At 39.0% G+C, this 20,681-nt stretch overlaps 1 protein-coding gene across 5 annotated transcripts in view; it reads left to right on the forward strand.

Moving 5' to 3' along the window:
• The window catches only part of ADGRL2 (adhesion G protein-coupled receptor L2), a 171,752-nt gene that overhangs the window by 35,762 nt on the left and 115,309 nt on the right, over positions 1-20,681 (forward strand). For all 5 annotated transcript variants that reach the window (XM_085303480.1, XM_085303485.1, XM_085303483.1 and 2 more), the window contains exon 2: positions 12,086-12,258. In XM_085303480.1, the coding sequence (XP_085159606.1) occupies positions 12,186-12,258 (73 nt within the window). In that variant the 5' untranslated portion in view covers positions 12,086-12,185. The remainder of the gene's footprint in view (positions 1-12,085; positions 12,259-20,681) is intronic.

The raw sequence follows: 20,681 nt of genomic DNA on the forward strand, positions 1-20,681 counted from the left end.
GCCGCCCGCTTCCTACGCCGGGCTGCCCAGAGCACCGGTTGAATCAAGGGGGCGTACGGAGCACGCCTGTGCTTGCGTGGTTTTGCGCAAACCCGTCACGCAGTGCGGTACCTTGGGGCGCGGTGTGAAATTGGGGCGTTTAGATAAAAYGCAGAGCTCTTCGGCTCGCCGAACGGGAGGTTGGTGAAACAGCGCGCCTCTTCCAGAGCGGGAGGAGCGTCTCTTAAATTCCGTCGCTGTCGGCGGAGCTGTCAGCYGCCCCGTCGTCGTTAGCGTGCTGGCCGAAGGCTCAGACCTGCCTTCGTGAAAATACGTTTGCTGGATTTCAAAGAAAATGTTATTTTTGTAACGATGGCAGGTCRGACTGAAAGGTGAGACTGTCTCCCATTCGAAGTGACTGTAAAAACGTGATGAAGTTCCTGTTGTGTTCTTTGCTATCGCAAGAGAAGATGACTTGTAAATTGCCTTACATAAAACTGAGTTTGATTTAAGGTATTAATAAAATCTAAATTTGTGCATTCTTGCTGCGGGGCCTAGAGATTTTAATTTAGTGAAATGTCAGAAGAGGGTTTTTTGTGCTCGGTTTGATGAGTGTTATGTGAGAATTCTATCTTACTAAATTAGGGCAGGCGTATATTATACTGTTTACAAATGGTTATGATTAAAAACCTGTTAAATTTCATATTTAATACTCAGTCCTCTTCGAGCAGAAGCGTCACCTAGATTTCCTCTCAGCAATGTTTGATTCCTGTGTTAAAACAGATTAAATTGTAAACGTTAATCTGAGTAACTGCGTGAAGTTGTGACCTGGATTTGAAATAGCCACGAGACTGCTGCCACGGCAGTAAATCTTAGCTAGCGTGTAGGGCTGGCACGTGGCCGAGCGTGTGCGCGCRATGTGAGAGACTCGAACGCAAGTTGCGGAGGAATCGCCTCAAAAGCGAGTCGTGGGCCAATATCATGTTTTACTACTCCTTGAGAGAGATGAGTAAGAATTTGTCACAGCTTTTCATTGTGTTTTTGTAGGCAGCGTACGCAATAACTTTTTATTTTAAAATGATAATTTAAAATTCAAACTCTATTAGAGGACAGCCCAAAACCCGCCCCCAAACCAAACTGTGATACCGAGACATTTTAGTTCTTGATCCCCATGTGATTCCTCAAGCAGCAATGACTTCTGGTCTGTAAAATATGGATGGGAAGTGTAGGTGCAGACTTTGACCTAAAGAAACCATCATGAGTTTGAGACAAAAGTAGATACTAAATCTATTTAAATTATGCTTTTAGATTTTTGTCTTCAGTCCCTAAACAACCGTTTTCCTTGGCTAAGGGTGGCTTCAGCCCCAGTTACAGGTAGCTTAAAACCTGGAAGCGTCAAAAGGTTTGACCTGAGTGTTAGTTGTCAAACATAGGCGTTGCGGGAATCGTATTATCTTATTTCTTTCATTTTCTTCATCTCTTTTGTAACATGTCAAATAGAAATGTAGGCAACATCAGGAGAGTACAATAATACTCATTTTTAAAGCAATGTTTTGACTTAGAAAGTAATGTTAAAACAATCATGTTTAAGCAATTAATCCTGAAAAAATCTGGAGAGATTCATTCCTAATTAAGCAAAAAAGCAGCTTCGTTATTTCCTACGTAGTTATTTGATCCTGTTCTCTCTTATCACTGGGTATTTTTGATAAAAATTTAATTTTGCGTAAAAGAAACAAGTGAGCTTGCTGATACTGGCCCATATTTATCCACCCAACAAAATTACRTTGGAGTGGTTATACAAAGGTTTTATAAGTGTTGTAATATCTGCTCTTGCAAACTTGATTTTTGATTCTTTTCAGTTTCTGAAAAACATGCAGGCTGTAGGGCTTATGAGGTAAGAACTTGAAATCCTTTGCATGTCCTCTATTTTTGAAGCATTTTGGGAAGTGTTCTACTATAAAGGGATCATGCCAGCCAGGACGTGGCTCTGCTGGTTTTGTCGTCTCCGCGGTGACGCGTGACTGGCAGGCTCCRCGGCTCGCCTGTCCCCGGCCGAGCGCGGGGTTGAGTTTCGCTGCCAGGGCTGCACGAAGAAGTTCGTGCCGCGTTTGCCAACTGTGTTCTTGGCTCAGGCCGATGTTGCGTCTCCTGATTCGAAAGCGCAGTTATTTGCCAAATTTGGCCTCAAAATATATTCTGGAATTCTGAATTAAATACCATCTTTGGTTCTCTCTCTCTTTTATTATTTATTTATTTATTTATTTATTTATTTATTTATTTATTTTGCCTTAGCAAGACACACATTCTTTCACAGTAGTTTCTACATTGATATAAATACGAGAATAAAAAGGCCCAACATGGATTAAAAAGTTATAGCTGGTATTAGCAGAAAAATGCACTCTTGGAAACTGATTGGCATCTTCAGGTTTTTTATAAGTATTTAAATGGTGGGATTTTATGAGGTTCTTACCTGAAATTCTTTATATACATACATTTTGTTTATTTTTTCAAGCGTTTTGAAAATTGTTCTACTACAAATGATRATTTCAGTTAGTATATAATATTGTTGTCCCCCCATCATATAGCACTATAGCTACCATATTGTTGCCATAAACTAAAGTTATCAATTGCATGAAGGTATAATTTGTGCCAAGCCAGCCTAGAAGCTTTTTCAGAAGACCAATAGCAACTGCTTTTATACATATTGCTATGTAAAATGCTTATTAATGTTAGCAGATGTTGCACTTTAATCCCCTAGAATGATTGTTTGGTAGCAGCAGGAGATTTATTAAGCTTGAGTTGTGTGAAATTGTGTGTGCATAAGCTGCTATTTAGATTGTAAAAATGCCATTGAAAACTGTTAAAAAGTTCTAACTGTAATTGGCAGAGAGGTATTAGCTGTTCTAAAAGAAGTATATGTGTACTGTTGGCCCTTGTGCTATAACCTCTTTATCATTTATCTCCTTGTATTAATGTCACTGAATTATTAATTCATGARCAGGGTTGGATAGGGTGAGGGCACTATTTAAATGTGTGGCACATGTATCCTTATCGCTGGAGACATGAAAAGAGTCATTTTGTGTTATCTATAAAATGGAAAGGACATTTAAAATTTCATTTACGGTAATCCACTTCAGTTCCCAGTAAAACACCTAGATTATTGCTACCATAATATAGTGTTCTTATTAAAATTTTGTAATCTTTCCACTTGTTCGCTTATAAATAGTGTTGATAGACAAATCTAGACTTTTTTCTTCTTTTTCTTTCTTGGTGCTCATGTGGATCCTGAACTGCAGCTGAAAATATGAAGAGTAATTATTTTTTATAAGAAGAATTCTCTTTATTTTTTTCTTTAAAAATATGAATAAAAGCCATTAAGTATTGGTAATTATGGAGGAAAAGCTAAAGTATCTAAATACAAAGTAAATGAAAATTTCTTTTTTTTTCCGAAGTAGTGGTATCRTAGTAGCATTGAGCTACTAAAACTTATATTACTTAAATTTTAAATGCATGGTACAGAGTTCTTGCTCTGCTGGATGAAACCACAGAGCAACAGAGGTTATGTCATTGCTAACAAATGTGTTTGAATTATAAATGTGTTGAGCTGATAGTATAACCTGTTTCACCTGAGATGTATAGATGAAAATTAACATTGCAAGAATTCAAATATTATTCTATGTAGATTACAAAAAATTAAAACATATGCAGAACGTCATGTCTTCAGTCGCTCCATTGATGAGAGATCGTTTTCTGTTTCCTTTTTTATTTTTTTTTATTTTTTTTAATATTTGAGTGAAAGTGATTCAGAGATCCGTTTTCAGGTACTCATAGTGGTTGATGTGGCAGTGCTCAAGATTTTCCTCTTCCATTTTGTTCGCTAGTCGGAAGATACCGCTTCACATTCCCTTTTCATGGTGCTGGGGAAAGGCCTTTAGTCCTTCCAAAATATTTGTCTTGTTTCTCCCTCTGGGAAGAGAAAATACTATGCAGGATGCTAGGGGGAAGAGAGAGGTGCCAGTTTTAAACAGTGCTGTGTTCAAGTAGTAGGAGCTTTCTTGCTGAATTGTAATTTAGAGCTCTTTTTGCTCATAACATCTCAGAAATTAAGCATTATAGTTTTCTAAGCTTTTCTACAACAATAATTTTAAAAGTGAACTGAAGTATTTTTGTCAGCTAATGTCATAGGAGATGAACTAAAAATTACCTACAAGTTAGCCTTCATTACCTCTTTGTCTAAATCAGCTGTACTTGGAAACATTCAAGTTTGAGCTCTTGCAGGTTGGATTATTTTTATTGTTACTATTTTTTTTWAAAAAAATGCATAGTTTACCCTGACTAAAAGAGTGGTACAAATGGGATGAGCGACTGGTAGTTATGCCTTGCACACTTAAGAAAAGTTACCTGAATGTGCATTTCTCATTAAATTTTACAAAGAAATACTCTCAACTATGGCTGTGCCATGAGATGTGTAGGCAACGTAGAAGTCTTYGCAGAGCCCGTGTCGGGTAATGGAAATGGATTCTGCTCTCGTGGCAGAATCAGGCCTGTAGGAGAAGCTACTGATAATGCCTTGCCACCAGTGGGGAAATGGGACTCTCTGGTCCTGCTCTCTGTAGGACCTATTAATAATATTAATCATGCTTCAGGGGAAAAAGAAAACCGGTAGTAAGTTWCAGAGGGCTTATTTGAAATAAGGAAAAGAAAAATGTCAAAGTATACCAAAATGTAATTAAAAATATATGTTATTAAAATGGTCTGTCATAAAATGTGGATTATTGTGATGCTATAGTAAATTCTAGTGCTTGAGGGTACAATGGAGGAAGCTGAATTTAAAAATTATTTTCTCCTACTGTCTCTATATTTAGTCACAGCCTTTTCACATTTCTTTGTAAGCTCGTCTGATATATTTTATCCTAGATTACTTCATTGCTCCCAAGAAATCCCTTTTGGTAATACTGATAACCTAATCTATGACAGATTTTGGTCATTATTATTTCATTTCGTGGTCATATGTACAGACCAAGAGGGAATCTGAATATTGATTCACTGGATGGCTAGTAACAATGATTTATGAGCCAAAGGATGCAGTGCAGTGAGCCAAACACAGCAGAGATTACATCTGCTGTGCCACCATTGATTTTGTTTCATATTTCACTGTGCAATGATCAGGCCAGGATCTCACAGATGTTAACATGAGAACCATGTTSCTCTCGCCCAGTGCTTCGTGTGTATAGGTGTGTGCATGCTTCTTTGGATTTTTGAAAGTACTTTTCAGTCTTTTTTTTTTTTAAGGAGTTTAAATTTGTCTGGTAACTTCAGTGGTTTTCGATAGATTTTTTTTTCTTTTTTTTTTTCCAAATAATCAAAATTGACTTTACTGCCCATACAAGCTTATTCTCAAACCTTGATCAGGGTCATTTGTGCAGAATACAGACTGCCTAGACTGATAGGAAATAGYGATAGAAAAGGCGACGATTTCGAACGCGGGCTGTCGCAGCCCCTCGTGAATCACGCTGCGTGGCGRAAGGCCGGAAAGCCGGTCGGGCGCGTTGAAATCCTCGCCGCTGGTGAGCAGAAACAGCGCGCGGCCGCCGATCCGGGGGCCTGGGCATGCCCGAGGACTTTTCTCTCCATTCGTTTCGTTTTTCAGCRTGCTTCCCCGGTGCCTGTGGTGCCCAGCGCGCTCGGCACACGTAACGCGCCCGCCGCGTCGCTGGGGCTGGCKGCCGGTAGCGGCTGTGGTCCACCTCGAGCGTCACTGGATGCCGGGGATGTGTCGTTAAGATGCCAAGCAGGGTTAGTGAGACGGGGGCAGAAGTATTAGACAGGTTTTACCTTGACTCTTTGAGTTGAGGTGGTCCCGTTTGGTGGTACAACATCAATTCATATGAAAAAGAGGAAATATGTGAAGAGGGAGGGGTATTTAGCAAAAAAGAGAAGTTSAGCCTTGGTGAAAGGAGACTGCCTGGAGCCCTAAAAGAGCCATCCTTATTAGCGCTAGCGAAGGTTTACTGGGCTGGCGTATCGGATGACAGCTGCCTCGCATGTCCCAGCTTTGTGCCCCGCTAGCGAGAAGGGGCAGAGCGGGCTTGCCGGGCGCGGAGCGCCGCGTAACGCGGGCAGAAAGCGTGGCAGGAGGCCGAGCCGAATCGCAGCGTGCCTGAGAAACAAAAATCTCCATCTTTTTTCTGTTATATCCTATTTATTTTCTCTGTGAATGATTGAGGTAGACCACTGAGCTGCTGTGTGCTCYGGGACTAAATTGTGATGTTACAGAGCCGAAACAGTGTCGCTGTGCTGTTTCATGTCACGTCTTCCAGAGGYAGACCTTGCGTTTTGAGTAATCTGCCCTGCTGATGAGCAGGAACCCACACCAGTGGGACAYATTTTTGTGATTATTCTGGATTTAGGGTACACGTATACTTACTACACGCTGTTTCAGGCTTTGCTAAAGCATTGATACATCTCTTCAGAGCACAAGGCAGCTGAATGCATAGAAATCACTTTTTTATTGGACAGCAAGATTGGATGACCTTGGTCAAGTCTTGTTCTTACTGTGTTATTCCCTTCCCTGCTACTCCATTCCTTCTGTACAAGTTGGAAAGAGATGTTTTGGGTTAGTAATCCGATGTTGAAGGTGTTAGTTAATGGGGACTGTCAAATGCAGAATTGAAGATGATACTCTGGGGTATGTTTTTAGTATTGGATTGCTTTTAATGGAACACAAGTCTTCATTAACCAATTTTAGATTGAGCAGATTTAGCCTTTTATTTCTTCTTGCAATAAGCAACTTGTTTAATTGAGACAGATTAGGCATTGATTGTTTACCATAAGTAGCTGAGAGATGCCAGCTAAACGACACCTGTTTTGCGTGTCTTCAGTTTTTCAGTAAGATCTTACAACTTTGAGGATTTCATACAAGCTGGTGCTGTAGCACTAATGCAAAGTTGTTAATRTAAATTAATTTGTGAATAACCAGATTGAGAATTTAGAAATAACTCATTGAATGCGTCTAAAGATAAAAGTAAAATGTTGAGGACTAGACCTGGTTCTCACATTGCAGACATGTAAAACTGGCTCTCAGATCATAAATGATACTAAGTCTCATTCTGCTATTTTACTAGTGTGGCTTAGAAGGTTTTACTAATCATGCTACATTAATTGAATTCATATGTTACTTATTATAGGAAGTGTAACTGTCTTTTTTTTTTTTTTTTTTTTTNAATAGCCCTTGATTTCTCAGAACCCAAGACTAAAAATTAGGTTTGCAGAAGTGAAAAGTAAGGTACTTAAAAAAAAGTACATACTTTTTTTTTTTTTTTTTTAACTGGGAAAGCCTCATGATGGGAAGGCACATGGATACATGATTTCTCAGGAGACTAAGTAGCCTCTTATACTGTATGAATATGTATCTACTCATCCTTGCTGCCTCTTCCCCCTCCTTTCCTCTGCAGAGCATCTCAGATATATTACAGAATTAGTTTCATAAACTGGGTTATGAAAGGCAGTGGGGGTGCTGCATGTATGGCAAGGCAGGTCATGTAGGATTTATAAGAAAGACTGCCAGGGTTCTGCTAGCTCTGTCAGAGCATACTCGATATGCAATTACGGCTAATATTCTTTACATCTGTGTGCAGCACCACTCTGGTCTGTGAAGCTAGTGTTACTTGTATTTATGTAGTAGAGATGTTAAAGCCTAACTAAGATTGCAAGTGCTTTCTGCGGTTCTGGGATGATCTGGAAAACAAGTGTTACATTGTAAAATATATCAGCCTTAGTCTAAAAGACTTCCAGCAAAAGGCATATGTTCTCACCTAGCTGAAAAGAACCGCACTTTCTGCTCTGTTTTAGTTGGCTGGAAAGCTGGATGAACTATGAGGGAAGAGATGGCTCTTGAGCATGCTGCTTTAGGTGCCATGAAGCTTTTGAGGCCCTCTTTTGGCTTTTGAAAATAAAACCTTGGGAAGGGTAAACGGTGGTGTCGAGAAGCAGCAGTTCTGCAGAGGTCCTTCTCTTCAAAGAGAAAAGTGTTTCCAGGAGCCACTTTCCCCATCCCTGGGGCACTGAGGAGCAGTGCTCGGGAAGAGGTGGCCATCCGTGGCACATGTTCTGCAGGAGCTGTGCAGCTCGTGTGCGAGGTTTCAGAAGCACACAGGCATGAGGAAACAGAGCGGAGATACTAAGATATCTGGGGCTTTGAGCACRGCTCATGAATACAGCATGAAGAGACATCCAGTAACTCTGCACTGTGCAGGGTTGGACACTAATGTTCCCATTAACTGATCTAGTCTCCTTTAACAGCGCATACGCACAGAGACCTAGCAAGGTGAACCGCTTAGTTTCCAGCAGAGTTTTTTTCTGTGAGAGACTGCAGTATGGCCCAGAGGTAGGGATTTAAGTTACAACTGAAGTTTTCTGGGCAGCTTTTATTGCACTCTGAAATTCAAGCAGCCTTTCTTTGCTCTAGGGAGTTTCTGTCTGCCCTACCCACGAGCCCAAGCACTCAGTGATCCAGAGAAAAGGTTTATTAAGGTCTGAGGGGAAGTAAGTTATTTGTGCAGGGTAGCCACTTGCCATGATCTACCTTTTCTGTTTACAGAGAAGTAACTTAATATGGCTTTAGCTGGTCCTACTGTTTGGTTTGGGATTTTGTTGTTGTTTTGAGATTGCACTGACTATGTCCGTATCTCTGATAACTGCATGGTCAGAAAGACAAGGCTGATGGCAACGTCTCATGTCTACAGTCAAAGTGTTTTTGGCTCCAGCCCAGGTCTGGATAATGTTTTCAGGATTAATTTTGTTATGCTAATAAGCAGTTGGTTTGGAACTATAGTGTTCTTTTATTTGGAGACACATATAGTTTGTCAGAGGTTGCATYAATAATTGTTTGCTGTAAAGCTGTTAGTTTTTAATGGGAGGGGTGTGGAAATCAAACTCAAAACTTACTGCATCTGTTTTCAAACATTGCTTACTTTTTTCTGGCTTTTTAAAAACCATGTGTTACTGATAACCAGCAGAGGCTAGTTAGGTTATTTTGAATATATAAATATATTTTTAACAGATTGTGTTGAATTCTGTCTGTCTGTAGGCTACAGCAGTATAGAGAAAACAATGTATTGCACAAAGTAGTTATATTTGACCTGAACACATCTTGCTTTTATCCTTATCTAAATAGTTTTTGCYGTCTGTGGTATCACAAAAACATCAATGCCCTTTCAGAAACTGTGGTTTCTCATTAGAACAGTTAAAATAAGACAATTTACAAGGTTAGGAACYCTTACTTTATTAAGGGAGGGGAAATGGTTTAAGTTTGACATTTTTTTCCTAGAGAGATGTTAGCTAGCACAAGAGGTGCTCTTTATTTATTTATTTATTTATTTTAGTTTTTTCTAAAGCTCCTCCCTCTCCCAAAAAACAAGAAAGCAATGAGATTAAGGATGATAAAGGTAGGTTACTATCCACTTGAAAGTGAAACAAGATGTTTAAAAATCTGGGTGTGCAGCCATGCAGCATATGTTATGGAAATAAACAGTCAGAAAATACGAGTCTTAAAAAGTCRAAATCCGCTGGACAGACTGGGAGCAATCAGAAGGCTGACTTAATTTTACTTTTAGCCATTATTGTTCCTCACCTATTTTCTTGGATTATTCTGATTGCTTACTGAAAATATACTGATTAGTCTGTAGTGTCTGTGAAATGGTTTTATGATTTTCCCTTTGGGTGCTACAGGTGGAARATTAATCCAAGCCCTCCCCAAGCTTTTAGCAGAACTATCTCTAGGGGTTTCTTTTTAGATATCATGGTGGCAATTTTTGTTTCTTTACTCAGCAGGAGCTTCTTAGCAATTGTAATTTCTGCTGCATGCAGTGCCTCCTTTGTGGATTTTTAGACTTTTTTTTTCCAGTTGCAAAACACTCTCAGCGCATTGTTAAAGATGTAGAGATATAATACAACTATCTCCTCGTGACTGCTTCTCGGTAGCCCTACAGCAGCCGGTGTGCTACCGGCTAAACTGAGGGCAGATCCTTTACCCGGGTCTGGGCAGCTGGGTGTGTGCCAGGGAGAGCCTCTCCGGCTGCCCTGCGCCGGGGCGCTGCGCTGCCGTTGTGAGCTCTGGTCGGAAACACGTGGGGATAAAGGCGCCCGTGACTGAACAGCACCTGCCTGCAGTTGCAAATTGGAAAAACGGGTTGTTTTTAATGTATAAACAAACAAAATCAGTTGGCCTCAGTTGTCAGGGCTCTTTYATTTTCCTGTAAGTGAAATTGCGAGGAAGTTTGTGTTCTGCGGGAAAGATGCCTGTAGTGAGGAGGCATCGCCCCTGTTAAAGGGGAGCCAGATGAAGCTGCCTGCTTGAGTATTTAATAACCCGCTATTCTGCTGCAGTCATCTTGCCCTCGTTCAGAGCCAAACAGATAGTTCTATAGTCTGTTCTGTTAATTCCGGTCTTTCTTTCCTCAGTGAAAAAGGTAYGTGTCATTCTTGTTGCGGTCCACCTGCTCAGGGAACAAACTTACCATTGATTTATGTTAACACTGATTAATATAAATGGAATTATATTTTCTACTTTTTGAAAAAAATCTGTATTTTGTAGAATTTCTTTGGCTGTGATTCTTTTTTCATTGTTTCCAATTCTCTTTGGCAAAAGGATAAATACATTTTTTTCAAGCCCTAAATATGCTAACACTTGTAAGATACTCATAAGACACGTAAATGACCCTTAGATCTTGCCAGTTATATTCTATGTATTCTATATATTTGATATAGAATATAACTGGCAAGATCTATATATAGAATATAGAATATTCGATATTCTATGTATATTTTGATAGTCTATTCTATCACTAAACACAGCATAATTATTGTTATATATTTGTAAAATAATRTTAATTTAAAATATCTCAAATTCATTCACATGTGAAAATACAGTCCCCTTTGTGCGTCTTGGGAAGACCAAGCAGATGTGGCACAGAACATAGCTGCAGTGGGACACCAAAAGAGCTACGTTCAGAGCCGTTCTTCTCAAGTCGCTTCGCATTGCTGCAACTCGTGGAGCCATCTGCATGCTTAAAACTCGCTTATCCTGATGTTCGTTTTTCTCTAACTTCTCAAGCTCTAGTAGTCGGAGRTGAGACGTGACCCTGCCTGCGCAGGAGCTGTGGAGGAGGGTGCAGGCAGGTTCTCAGTTGGCTGGGGAGAGCATGGAGTCACCTGCTGCAGGGAGCGCTCTGCTGTCAAACCTTCTGTCACAATAACTGCTCTCTATCTCCATGATTTTATTTTCCTTATGCAAATGATAGCCTTAATAAGTCTTCCTGCMGTACATAGTTTGCAGGAGCAGTTGAGTTAATACTTCTCTTGCAGTCAGACAAATCTTGTCAGGAGTCAAAGACGGCAGGGTATCATTTGGTACGCTTATCTCCGTCCCTCAGAAGSGGTTCGTTGTGGAGAAACACTCCAGACTGCGGTGTCATACGGACAGGGCTTCCTCAACAAAACGGTTATTTGGTTGGCCAGGTTGCTGTTAGTGCTGCTTGTCTGAGGAGAGGGACGGAGGTGGTGAGAGGAGGGTCGGCGGGYGGTGGAGGGGAGGCAGTGGGGCAGGGACCTGCCCGGCTTCCCTGCAAGCTGCTGCCGCTGGGCTCCGCCGCTCAGCTCTTCTCCRCCTCTGCCTGGGTTCAGCTGCTAAGACACATCGTGGTGTCCTACATTTAATTTTATTGTAATGCAGACTTTGGGGAGTGGGAAAAGCTAACCTAAAACCTCATCATTTGCAAATCCATTTTCTTAAGCTCAGGGAAAACATTCTTGTATGTTTTTCTGTGTCTTGGTGCGTGTATTTTAATTGCATTCATACTTTCAACTTTGACTTGTATCATTATTTGACATTCTGTTTAATGGTCACTGACCATGAGAGATTGAAACCTACGTACCTGCCAAATTCCTAGCTGTAATACAGGTGTACTGTCAGTTTTTATTAAAATTTCCTGTCTTGTCAAATTAAACTTGATATTTCAAATTATTGGTGTTCAGCTATTGATGGACATTGACATTGTTTCCCCTCCCCCCACCCCCCTTTTTTTTTCCAAATCCTCTGATTCTCCAGGTATGAAGATGAGTAATGCAGACCACTGGTTTCGATGATGCTGGGCTTTTATAACTGGATTCGTTAAGGAATACAAAGAAAACTCTTACAGGGATCAATAATGGTGTCTTCTGGTTGCAGAATGCAAAGTTTTTGGTTTCTGCTCACTGTCGGCTTCCTGCAGTGTACAGAAGGTAAGGTGTTTTTTTTATTATTTTTTTTGATTTTCCTTCAGCTTGCAGAGATGAAATGCACAGTCTGCACAATTAATTTAGAACAATTTCTATTCAATGATTTGAGGTTTTAGGATGTCAAACTAGAAGCATCTCTGTCATTCTAGATTTTAATTTTTAGGCTTCCAATTCTTCTCTTTTTTATAAAAAGGAAATATATTTGATATTAAAGTGTTATGATGAAACTGAAATGCAATTCAGGCAAATGAATAACAGTATTGATATCCTTTAGTGGTAGGTAGCTTATTTTTGGACTCTTGTTTATTTCTCTTTCTTTTACTTTCAATGTGCAGTCATTCATAAGRAACATATAGCTGTGTTAAATGTAATATAAAATAACTGAAAAGTGTAATTGAAATATCCATTTTGCATTTCTCATTTGGCTGGCTGAAAATAGAACTGCAAACACTTCATTAAGATCAGAACAGTACATGTTAAATTTCAGGAAATAAAACTCAGTGTGCGTACAGGAATAGCATCTACTTCAAAAAAAAACCTTTTGCTTTATATAAAAAAAGCAAAAATAATTCACTCATCAAATGTTTAAAATACTTCTTAAATTATGGAGATGAAGAAGGAAAAAAACTTTTAAAAATAACTTTGTGTCTTCTTTATTTGTTTCTCTCTGTGAATAGTATTTTATTTAGTTACTTGTCTCCCTAGCTGTTCTTGCAGCCCTTCTGGTTCATAATATGAGACAAAAGCGCGAAGGAATGATCAGGACATGGTTTATTAATTTTTAATTACAAATATTTATAGGGAACTTGAGGCTATTTCTGGGTGCAGTCATTTTAGTTGACTAGATTTCAGGTGAAATGATTGGTTTGGCAATAAACTAGCACCTCCATGACTTCTTACATTATTCAGTAATTGGTTTGTGGTATATATGCTTCTTTAGTGCATTTATAATGCTATCTCACCATCTTTTAAAGTGGATGCCTACCTTACACTGTAGAAATTCTTTGGATTTTAAGGTTAAATCTTTAGAGATAATTCAAGAAAGATACTGCATTTCCTCCCCTCCTTGTTCCCCCACATCTATACAAATAAAAAATATCTAGTCCCTCCAAAAGGCAAAATTTCTGACCAAAATTTAAAGATTTAAATATTGTGTGAGGTGCTCCACATTCGCAGAGTAATTCTCTAAGTGTCTGTTCTAGAATAAAACACAGGTCTTGTGTTGTCCCGCAGACAGGCTCTACTGAAATGTTACTCATTTGTATACATGGGGGCATGCATACTAGGAATCTTTCTTGAAGGTTTCTGAACATTGGGAAGCCTAGTTTCACTTAAATAGCTTTCACAATTTTTTCCCCTCCCCCTTCTTCTTCAAAGCTGTTTGCAAGGATAGTTTTAGAAAACTAGCTTCCCAAGGAAAACTACAGATCCTGTGTGGTTTCGTTAAATGGTGATTTCTGATTTGTTATATGCTGTAGTGGTCGCTCCCTTGGTGTCTGTCATGTCTATGGTCTGTGAGTTGAATCTCATTTTTACATGAAAGTAAGTCACAACAGCTGGAGGTAAAAATGATTTCAGCCTCTTCTCTAGATAAGGAAGGTAAATGCGTATTTACATTTACATTTTACACAATTAACAAATTATGTATAAATAAAGTTATGCTGGAAAAGTGATTGCACTAGAGTAAACCAGAGGTGTAGGAAATGGACTTTTCCATTTATGGATTTTCTGAAGCTTTGAGATAATAAAGGATTTTCTATGTTATTGTTTAAAATTCCTATAGCTAGTAGATTTTGCAAGGATTCACCAGAGTACTTGCAGCTTAGTAGTATGCAGTGGTTGAAAACAGATGAAGCAGGTGAAAAACTGTTATTTTCTCTGTTTATGTTGCTGTAGCAAACCGCAGGTTGCAAAGACTATTTTATCTGCTGAGTTTGGAAAGGCAGAAGTCAGCTGAGAACTTCTGCAGATTGAATTTTTGCCATTTGCAGAAAGCTAATTTTCATTGTCATCTGTAATATTTCAACTTCATTTTGTTCTGTCCCTATTTTTCTTGCTTTTAGTAGCCAGTAGCAATCTTTTGATGCTTCAGTTGTGAATTTACTTTTTTTAAGTCTGTACAGGAGTTGCTTTTTCAGCTAAAAGAAACAGGGAAGGAAATTGGGAGCAGATAACAGAATCATACCAAATTAATTGTAAATTCTTAAAATAAATGAAATATTGTGGCTCTGTATACTGGAAATGAATATTAATATAGAGTTGGCTTCCAGCCACAGAAGCAAAATGAATACCGCATTATTACACCTTCTCACAAGATTACATTGCCTTCTGCTTCAGTAATAAGAGATGCCAAGTGTAACGTGCTTCAGTAGCACTTCATGCCTGGGAGTATGAACATGAACAAAGGTTAGAATAAGAGCATCCAACTTTTGCTAGAAATAAGAAAATCCTTAATTCTCTTACTTGGAGCTTAGATTTGTTATGGCAACGTTATGTGCATGTGCAGGTTGTTGCAGTTGGTGGAGAAGATGAAGCCTGGCTAAATGCCTTTTCTGTGCAGTTAGAAAACAAACAGGTGTGGAGAGTGGTTCATTAGTCCAAATAATGAAACATTTTCTAATCAAGATAAAGACTTCATTACTATCACAGTGGCTTCACTCACCAGGGGATTTGCAAGCAGAGATAGTTTTGGGAAGGCTATAATCTTACTGTGGTGTCACCTGTCTGGACAGGAGTCGTATCTTCAGTTAGGAAGCGTTTCCCTTTCTGGATGGAGAAGCCCAAGTGCAGCTGCTTTTGAAGCAGTATCTTCCCTCAAGCTGAGGGAACCTGGAAGGACGCATGCGGTGGCTGGAAGGAAAACTGCACTGAGTTAGTCTGTCCAGCTGGTACAGTGCAACAGCAGGTCAATATGGTTGTGTTGAGGCTTGAAAAAGCACTACTACTACCTGCAGTTTCTACCTTGTGGAGCAGGACAGGGATGATGGCCAGGAAGTCACGTCTGCCCCAGCCCCTCCTCCTGGCTCTCTGCATTGTCCCATTCCGGGCGCTTGCTGAGTCCCTCCTCTTAGGTATTTCCTAGAATCCATGGGAAGAGAATTGCTTTTGATACCATGTCTATCTTTCTCCTCCCACCCTCCATCTTTGATTAGGTGAAATCATCCAACAAGTTAAAAATTATTTGAGAAAATGGAGAAAGTGAGCAAGTGGGATCACACATGCCTTGTTTCCATAGCAAAGCAGAATAAAAAGCTTACTGTGCATACTATTGCTTTCTCTTTAAASAAGTTAAGACAGATACACTCATATGCATATGAAAAAAAATCTGAGCTAAACAGTGATTAAGATGTTCTGTACAAGTGTATGAATTTTGATATTCTTTATCTTCCATACAAAGTCCACCTTTTCTCTAACTTCAGACTTGTTTTGTTTTTTATTCTGTTGTGTACTTGAGAGGTACAAGTGCTTGAGAAGCCCTGGAAATACATTCTTACATTTTATTTAATCCAGGTTAAATATAATTTTAATTGATTTTTATTATGAAACATTATCTACACCTTGTCCATCGGAAGAAACATCTTGCTTTTGTTACATTTTTAATTGTGTTTTTCTGAACTTCATTAATGTTGTTTAAAAAAACCCAGCCCATCTTTGCCTCTGAATCTACATTTTAGTTAACACTATCCTGAGAAGTATAAATTCCACTTAGACTCTAGTTGAGGAGCTGAGTGTTACACTGGAAATGCTTTTAAATATAGATCCAAAGGTAGTGCATTTACTGAAGGAAATATTTCCTAAATGCAGGTAACATACGCGTCAGGCCACTACAGAAGCATTGAATATTTCTAGGATATTCAAATCTTTAGACGTCTGTAAAGCCACTCAGAGCTTGAGTGGCTAGGTGCATGTCAAAGGCAGTCAACAACCTATCAAAGCAAGTCAGTTTTCATGCACATTTATGAGGATGCATTAGTAGGACTTCACCCACCGTAAAAATTCAAAAAATCTTGTCTGTTGGACTTGAGAAGAAATCAACTTCTGTTAATTAGCGGATTTAAGTTCTGCAAGGGGTAAAACCCATTACAGAGTCATGCAAGAGCAAATAGGAATGCTAATTTAATTTCTAGCTGGGGAATTTATCACAGTGAAAGCTGTATGAAATGCTGCAGTTGGTAGGCAACTTCTTGGTTTAACGGAGGTCGCACACCATCCGTGAGCATAATCAGTACAATAAAGTGAGCCAGGCACTGCCTGCTCTTGGGATGCTCGTTCTAATATTACCTTCATTTCTATAATGTATTTCTAATATATTTTTATGATTTCCTTACCAAATGTTTTTCTTAAATGATTAACTCAGATTATGTAGATAGACAAAAATACCTATGTGAAAGAAATTGGGTTTCTATAGCAAGCARTTGTTGTCTGAGTCCTATTTTTTCCTGGAATGTTGTGCAATTTTTCACTGGAATATGCTGATGTGTATCTAGGACATCTCTGTTGCTTTTTCTGAGAGAGCTGTAGGCCCAACATATCTTTTAAAAAGGAAATTGATCTAAACAGTGACATTAAATTTCTTCTTAAGGAAAAATATCTGTTAAACTTTTCAAGTGCATTTCCAGATAATAGGGAGTGACAGACTGTCTGGAAAGCCAGATTTTTTTTAACATGCTGGTAGTGAGTATCCTTTTGTGTATTCACTGAGCAGTAAGATCTGCAGGGTTCTGTACTATAAGATTATATTTTCTGAAAACAAAAAGAAATTGCTGTTTCAAAATGTAGGAGAAACAGCAAGGGGAAGGAGGAGTCTTGTGATGCAGACATGTGAAGAGCCATTTAAAATACTGTACAAAATTACAGTGAGAATTCTCTAGGAAAGGTTAGTGTAAGAATCTTAAAATTTGAGTGAGTGTGAATATGTAAATATGTTTTTTTAAAAAAGAGTTTTTAAATAATTACTCAGAGGTGAATAATAGMATTACAATTTTGATATGCTGTTGTCTTCCTCATTTATTTAAAAATGTTCTTCCCTGTGAAAGGGAGATCTGGCAATCTCTGAAGCTCTATTCAGAAGAAGAAAAGGACCCTATAACGTGTGAACACGACAGAAAAGCCGTGTGCTGCTGCGAAGGCAGATGTTGTATTTTCAGAGCCCTCTAAGCTACTACTACTGTTTCCCGTCTTTYGTTGCGACAGCCCCGTTCAGTGTCAGTGGACAAGCCGCAGAGCTCACCACTGGAATGAGATTGAATTGAATTAACTTTAAACTAACCTGAACTGACACAGTTGCCTAAGGGACATTTCTTTTCTTTTATTAAATATAAATCTGGATAGATTTTAGATTAGTTTATTACTGTAAGGTGTCTTTCCAGGAAGACATGGCAGAATTTGGCCATAGATGGCCTTTAAAAAGCTTCATTAGTGCTCTGTTACTAAATACAGGAACTGTATTATTTATTTTTATTAAGTTTAATTATTTTGATTTCTGTTTTCTGTCAAGTAGGAGCATACTATTTTTCTTAGTACTAAGGTATTTTATGTAGTTTTAACAACATGGACTTTCTTATATTATACTTCCAAGTCTTAGTACAAAATGGAAATACAAGTGCATGAAGCGTGTGATATCAGTGGATTCCTCAGCAGCGGATTTCTTAATACACTGGTTGCCATTAAGAATCAGATTATAAAAATATAATAAAGTATAATAATTTTAGATTTAATATGCTTTACCAAGTTCTGCAAATATATAGTAGATTTTATACTTGCAAGTAGATCCGTTGATGTTCCTGGTGTACCTATGTGAGTAAACTATACAGAAAAGTAATATATTGTATGCTGTTTGTGTGCCTTAAAACATAGGTATCTTAATAGCAGCAAGTGCATTTAGGATAAATACATTACCACCATGAACTTATGCAAAATGCAAGTTTCACACATGTACCCACTTCCATATTTTTGATTGAGTTCCGTGTTGTGTTGCACAAGGAACAAGAAGGTAAACCTTGCGCAGTGAGGAGTTYCTGGCTTGTTACCCATCCAACTGTCTTCGTAAATAAACTTAACAGTCTAGGAGCGCCCACTGTGCTGTTATGCAGTTGTTATGCAGTTGTACATACCTGCAAAGCAACCTTCATGGTAGAGACACTTAAAAATTGGCTTTTTACAGTAGCTAATTAGCATCGTATTTACTCACTAATGCTACTTTGTTAGACAAATATTTATTGTTGCTTTTTCTCCTTTTTATCATTGTTATATGACTTTGTACTTTGATAATATGCTTTTGGAGTAACATTTTATCATATTATGAGCTGTCCAAATACATAAAAGAAAGGAGAAGAAGGAGCAGGGGGAAAAGAAATGTACATACATACATATAGTAAAGTTCCTTGAATAATTTTCTTGTGCTTTAAATCTCACGCAGTACTTCTTACGCTGGTAAAATCACAGTGCAGGTTTTTATTTTAATCACTTCTAAGTTAATAAAACTTCATTCATAGAGCTACTTCTCTTTTGACAATATTTAATTTTTTTRTATGTGACTCGAGATAAATTTTGAATGTGTGGTTCTGTGAAAAAGTCACACTTTAAACCCAAAAGGTAGTTCGTGGTGAATCGAATAGTGCACAATAGATCGGAGCTCAAGAACTCCTTGTGCTTCAGGGCGTCCCAAATCCCCGCCCTTCGCGACGGGATCGTCCCGGCTCCGCTGCCTGCCCAGGCCCCGCGGTGCCGAGGCAGCGCCCGGCTCTGCTCCGGGCTTCCGCTGGCCCTCCAGAGGAGCGGTCCCGTGCTCGTGTTCGCGCGGCTGGTGGATCCTTCTCCCAGCCGCGGGGCCGAGTTCCTCGGCGTCCTGGTGGCACCGAGACGACCGGTTGAGTGCACCCGAGGGTCTTTGCGGTGGCGGGGAGAGTCCCCGTTCGTTTCCTGGGAGCTCAGACCAGTTCAGGTGGCTGGGAATATTTCCTCCTTTTTCTTCTCTGGAATTATATGGGTATAATAGTCATTGATGTTTTCTCAGTGAATAAAATGTGTGTGGGGGAGACTGGTAGGGAAGCAAACTGGATTTTTGTCATCTGTTGCCTGAGCAACACAACATGAGAGACGCCCAGAGAGACCACGTAACTTCAGTTGTTGGTTACAGCACTAGAGAGTTTTGTGGAGGATCTTGACGACCGAGGGCGAGCTTGCTTTTGCCTTCTCCCTCGCCAGGGGGTTTGATGGCTCTCTTGGGAGCTGGGTGGTTTTATTCTATCCCGGCRGAAAGCTTAATTATTGCAGGGGTGCTCTTTGAGGAATTTTCCTGTTTCATTTAAGTAACTTACTTAGGAAACCTGATAGGAAGTGGACACTMCAGCCAGAGTCTGCTCTTCTGCTGTGTTTTTACTTGGAAGCACAAAGAGAAAAGTGCCTTTTTAAAGGCTTCTGCCTTATTTCGTGTCACTTCTGCTCTAAGCGTCGTCCTAGCGAGCTTCAGTCTTTTTGTCTGCCAGGCGCTGTTCCGGCCATGCAACTTGACCTTCCTTCCTAATGTTTCACGTTATCGTCTCCCCTTTCTCCCCACTGAACTGTCCYGGCTCTTTTCTCTAATTTAGGCTTGCAGATTGCCTTTTTAAAAAAATAAAAATAATAAAAAAAAAAAAAAATAATGAAAAAATACATGTTATAAAATGTTACTTTAAGAATAAAAATAGGGTTTATTCTGCATTGTTTTTAACATTCACCATTGTAAGTCTGTTGGAAAAATGTGGTTTTGTGGCCATTTAGAACTGATCATACTTTTTGGTGGCTACAATATAAATATGTTTTTAGTAAACAAAAAGGGCCAGTTTGCTGCTTACACTTTTGCTTCATTTAATTTGCAACAGATGAAGCTGGCATGCATGCAACAGATGAAGCATGGAAAGTACCAGAGGGCAAGTGGGTGGTTTGCAATGTTGATTATTATCCATAAAGATGCATAGAGTCCACAAAACACCATTTTATGTGTTAATGTGGCAACTGGAAAAAAAAATACTATCAGCATGGTGTATCGTGCATAAGTTGTTGTTTTAGGGCTTCAAGTTCAAATTCTACCCAGTAATCAATAATTTTGTATCTTGCATGGTTGTTGGTCTGTATGCTTTAAGACTCAAATGTGTGTGTTTGTGTGTGTGTGTACATGCGTGCACTTATGTTTATAAAACACGAAGTACAAATATATTTTTAAAAATTCAGGGAGCAAGATTCTGAAAGTTATCCATATGTAAACTCTCTTGAAGAATTTATAATGTAGAGTGTTTTGTTCTGCAGTGTAAACTTAAGTGCTGACAGAGAAGCTGTCAAGAAATGCATCTAACCAACAGTGTTTTTATTGATCATTAGTGTTTTAATATATTAATATACAATTATTGTTATATTTGTTATATATAACAATGTAACAATTGATTTAC

This window comes from Rhea americana, unplaced genomic scaffold (assembly GCF_003343005.1).
Source record: "Rhea americana isolate MKP2758 unplaced genomic scaffold, rheAme1 scaffold_2, whole genome shotgun sequence".
Lineage (NCBI taxonomy): Eukaryota > Metazoa > Chordata > Aves > Rheiformes > Rheidae > Rhea > Rhea americana.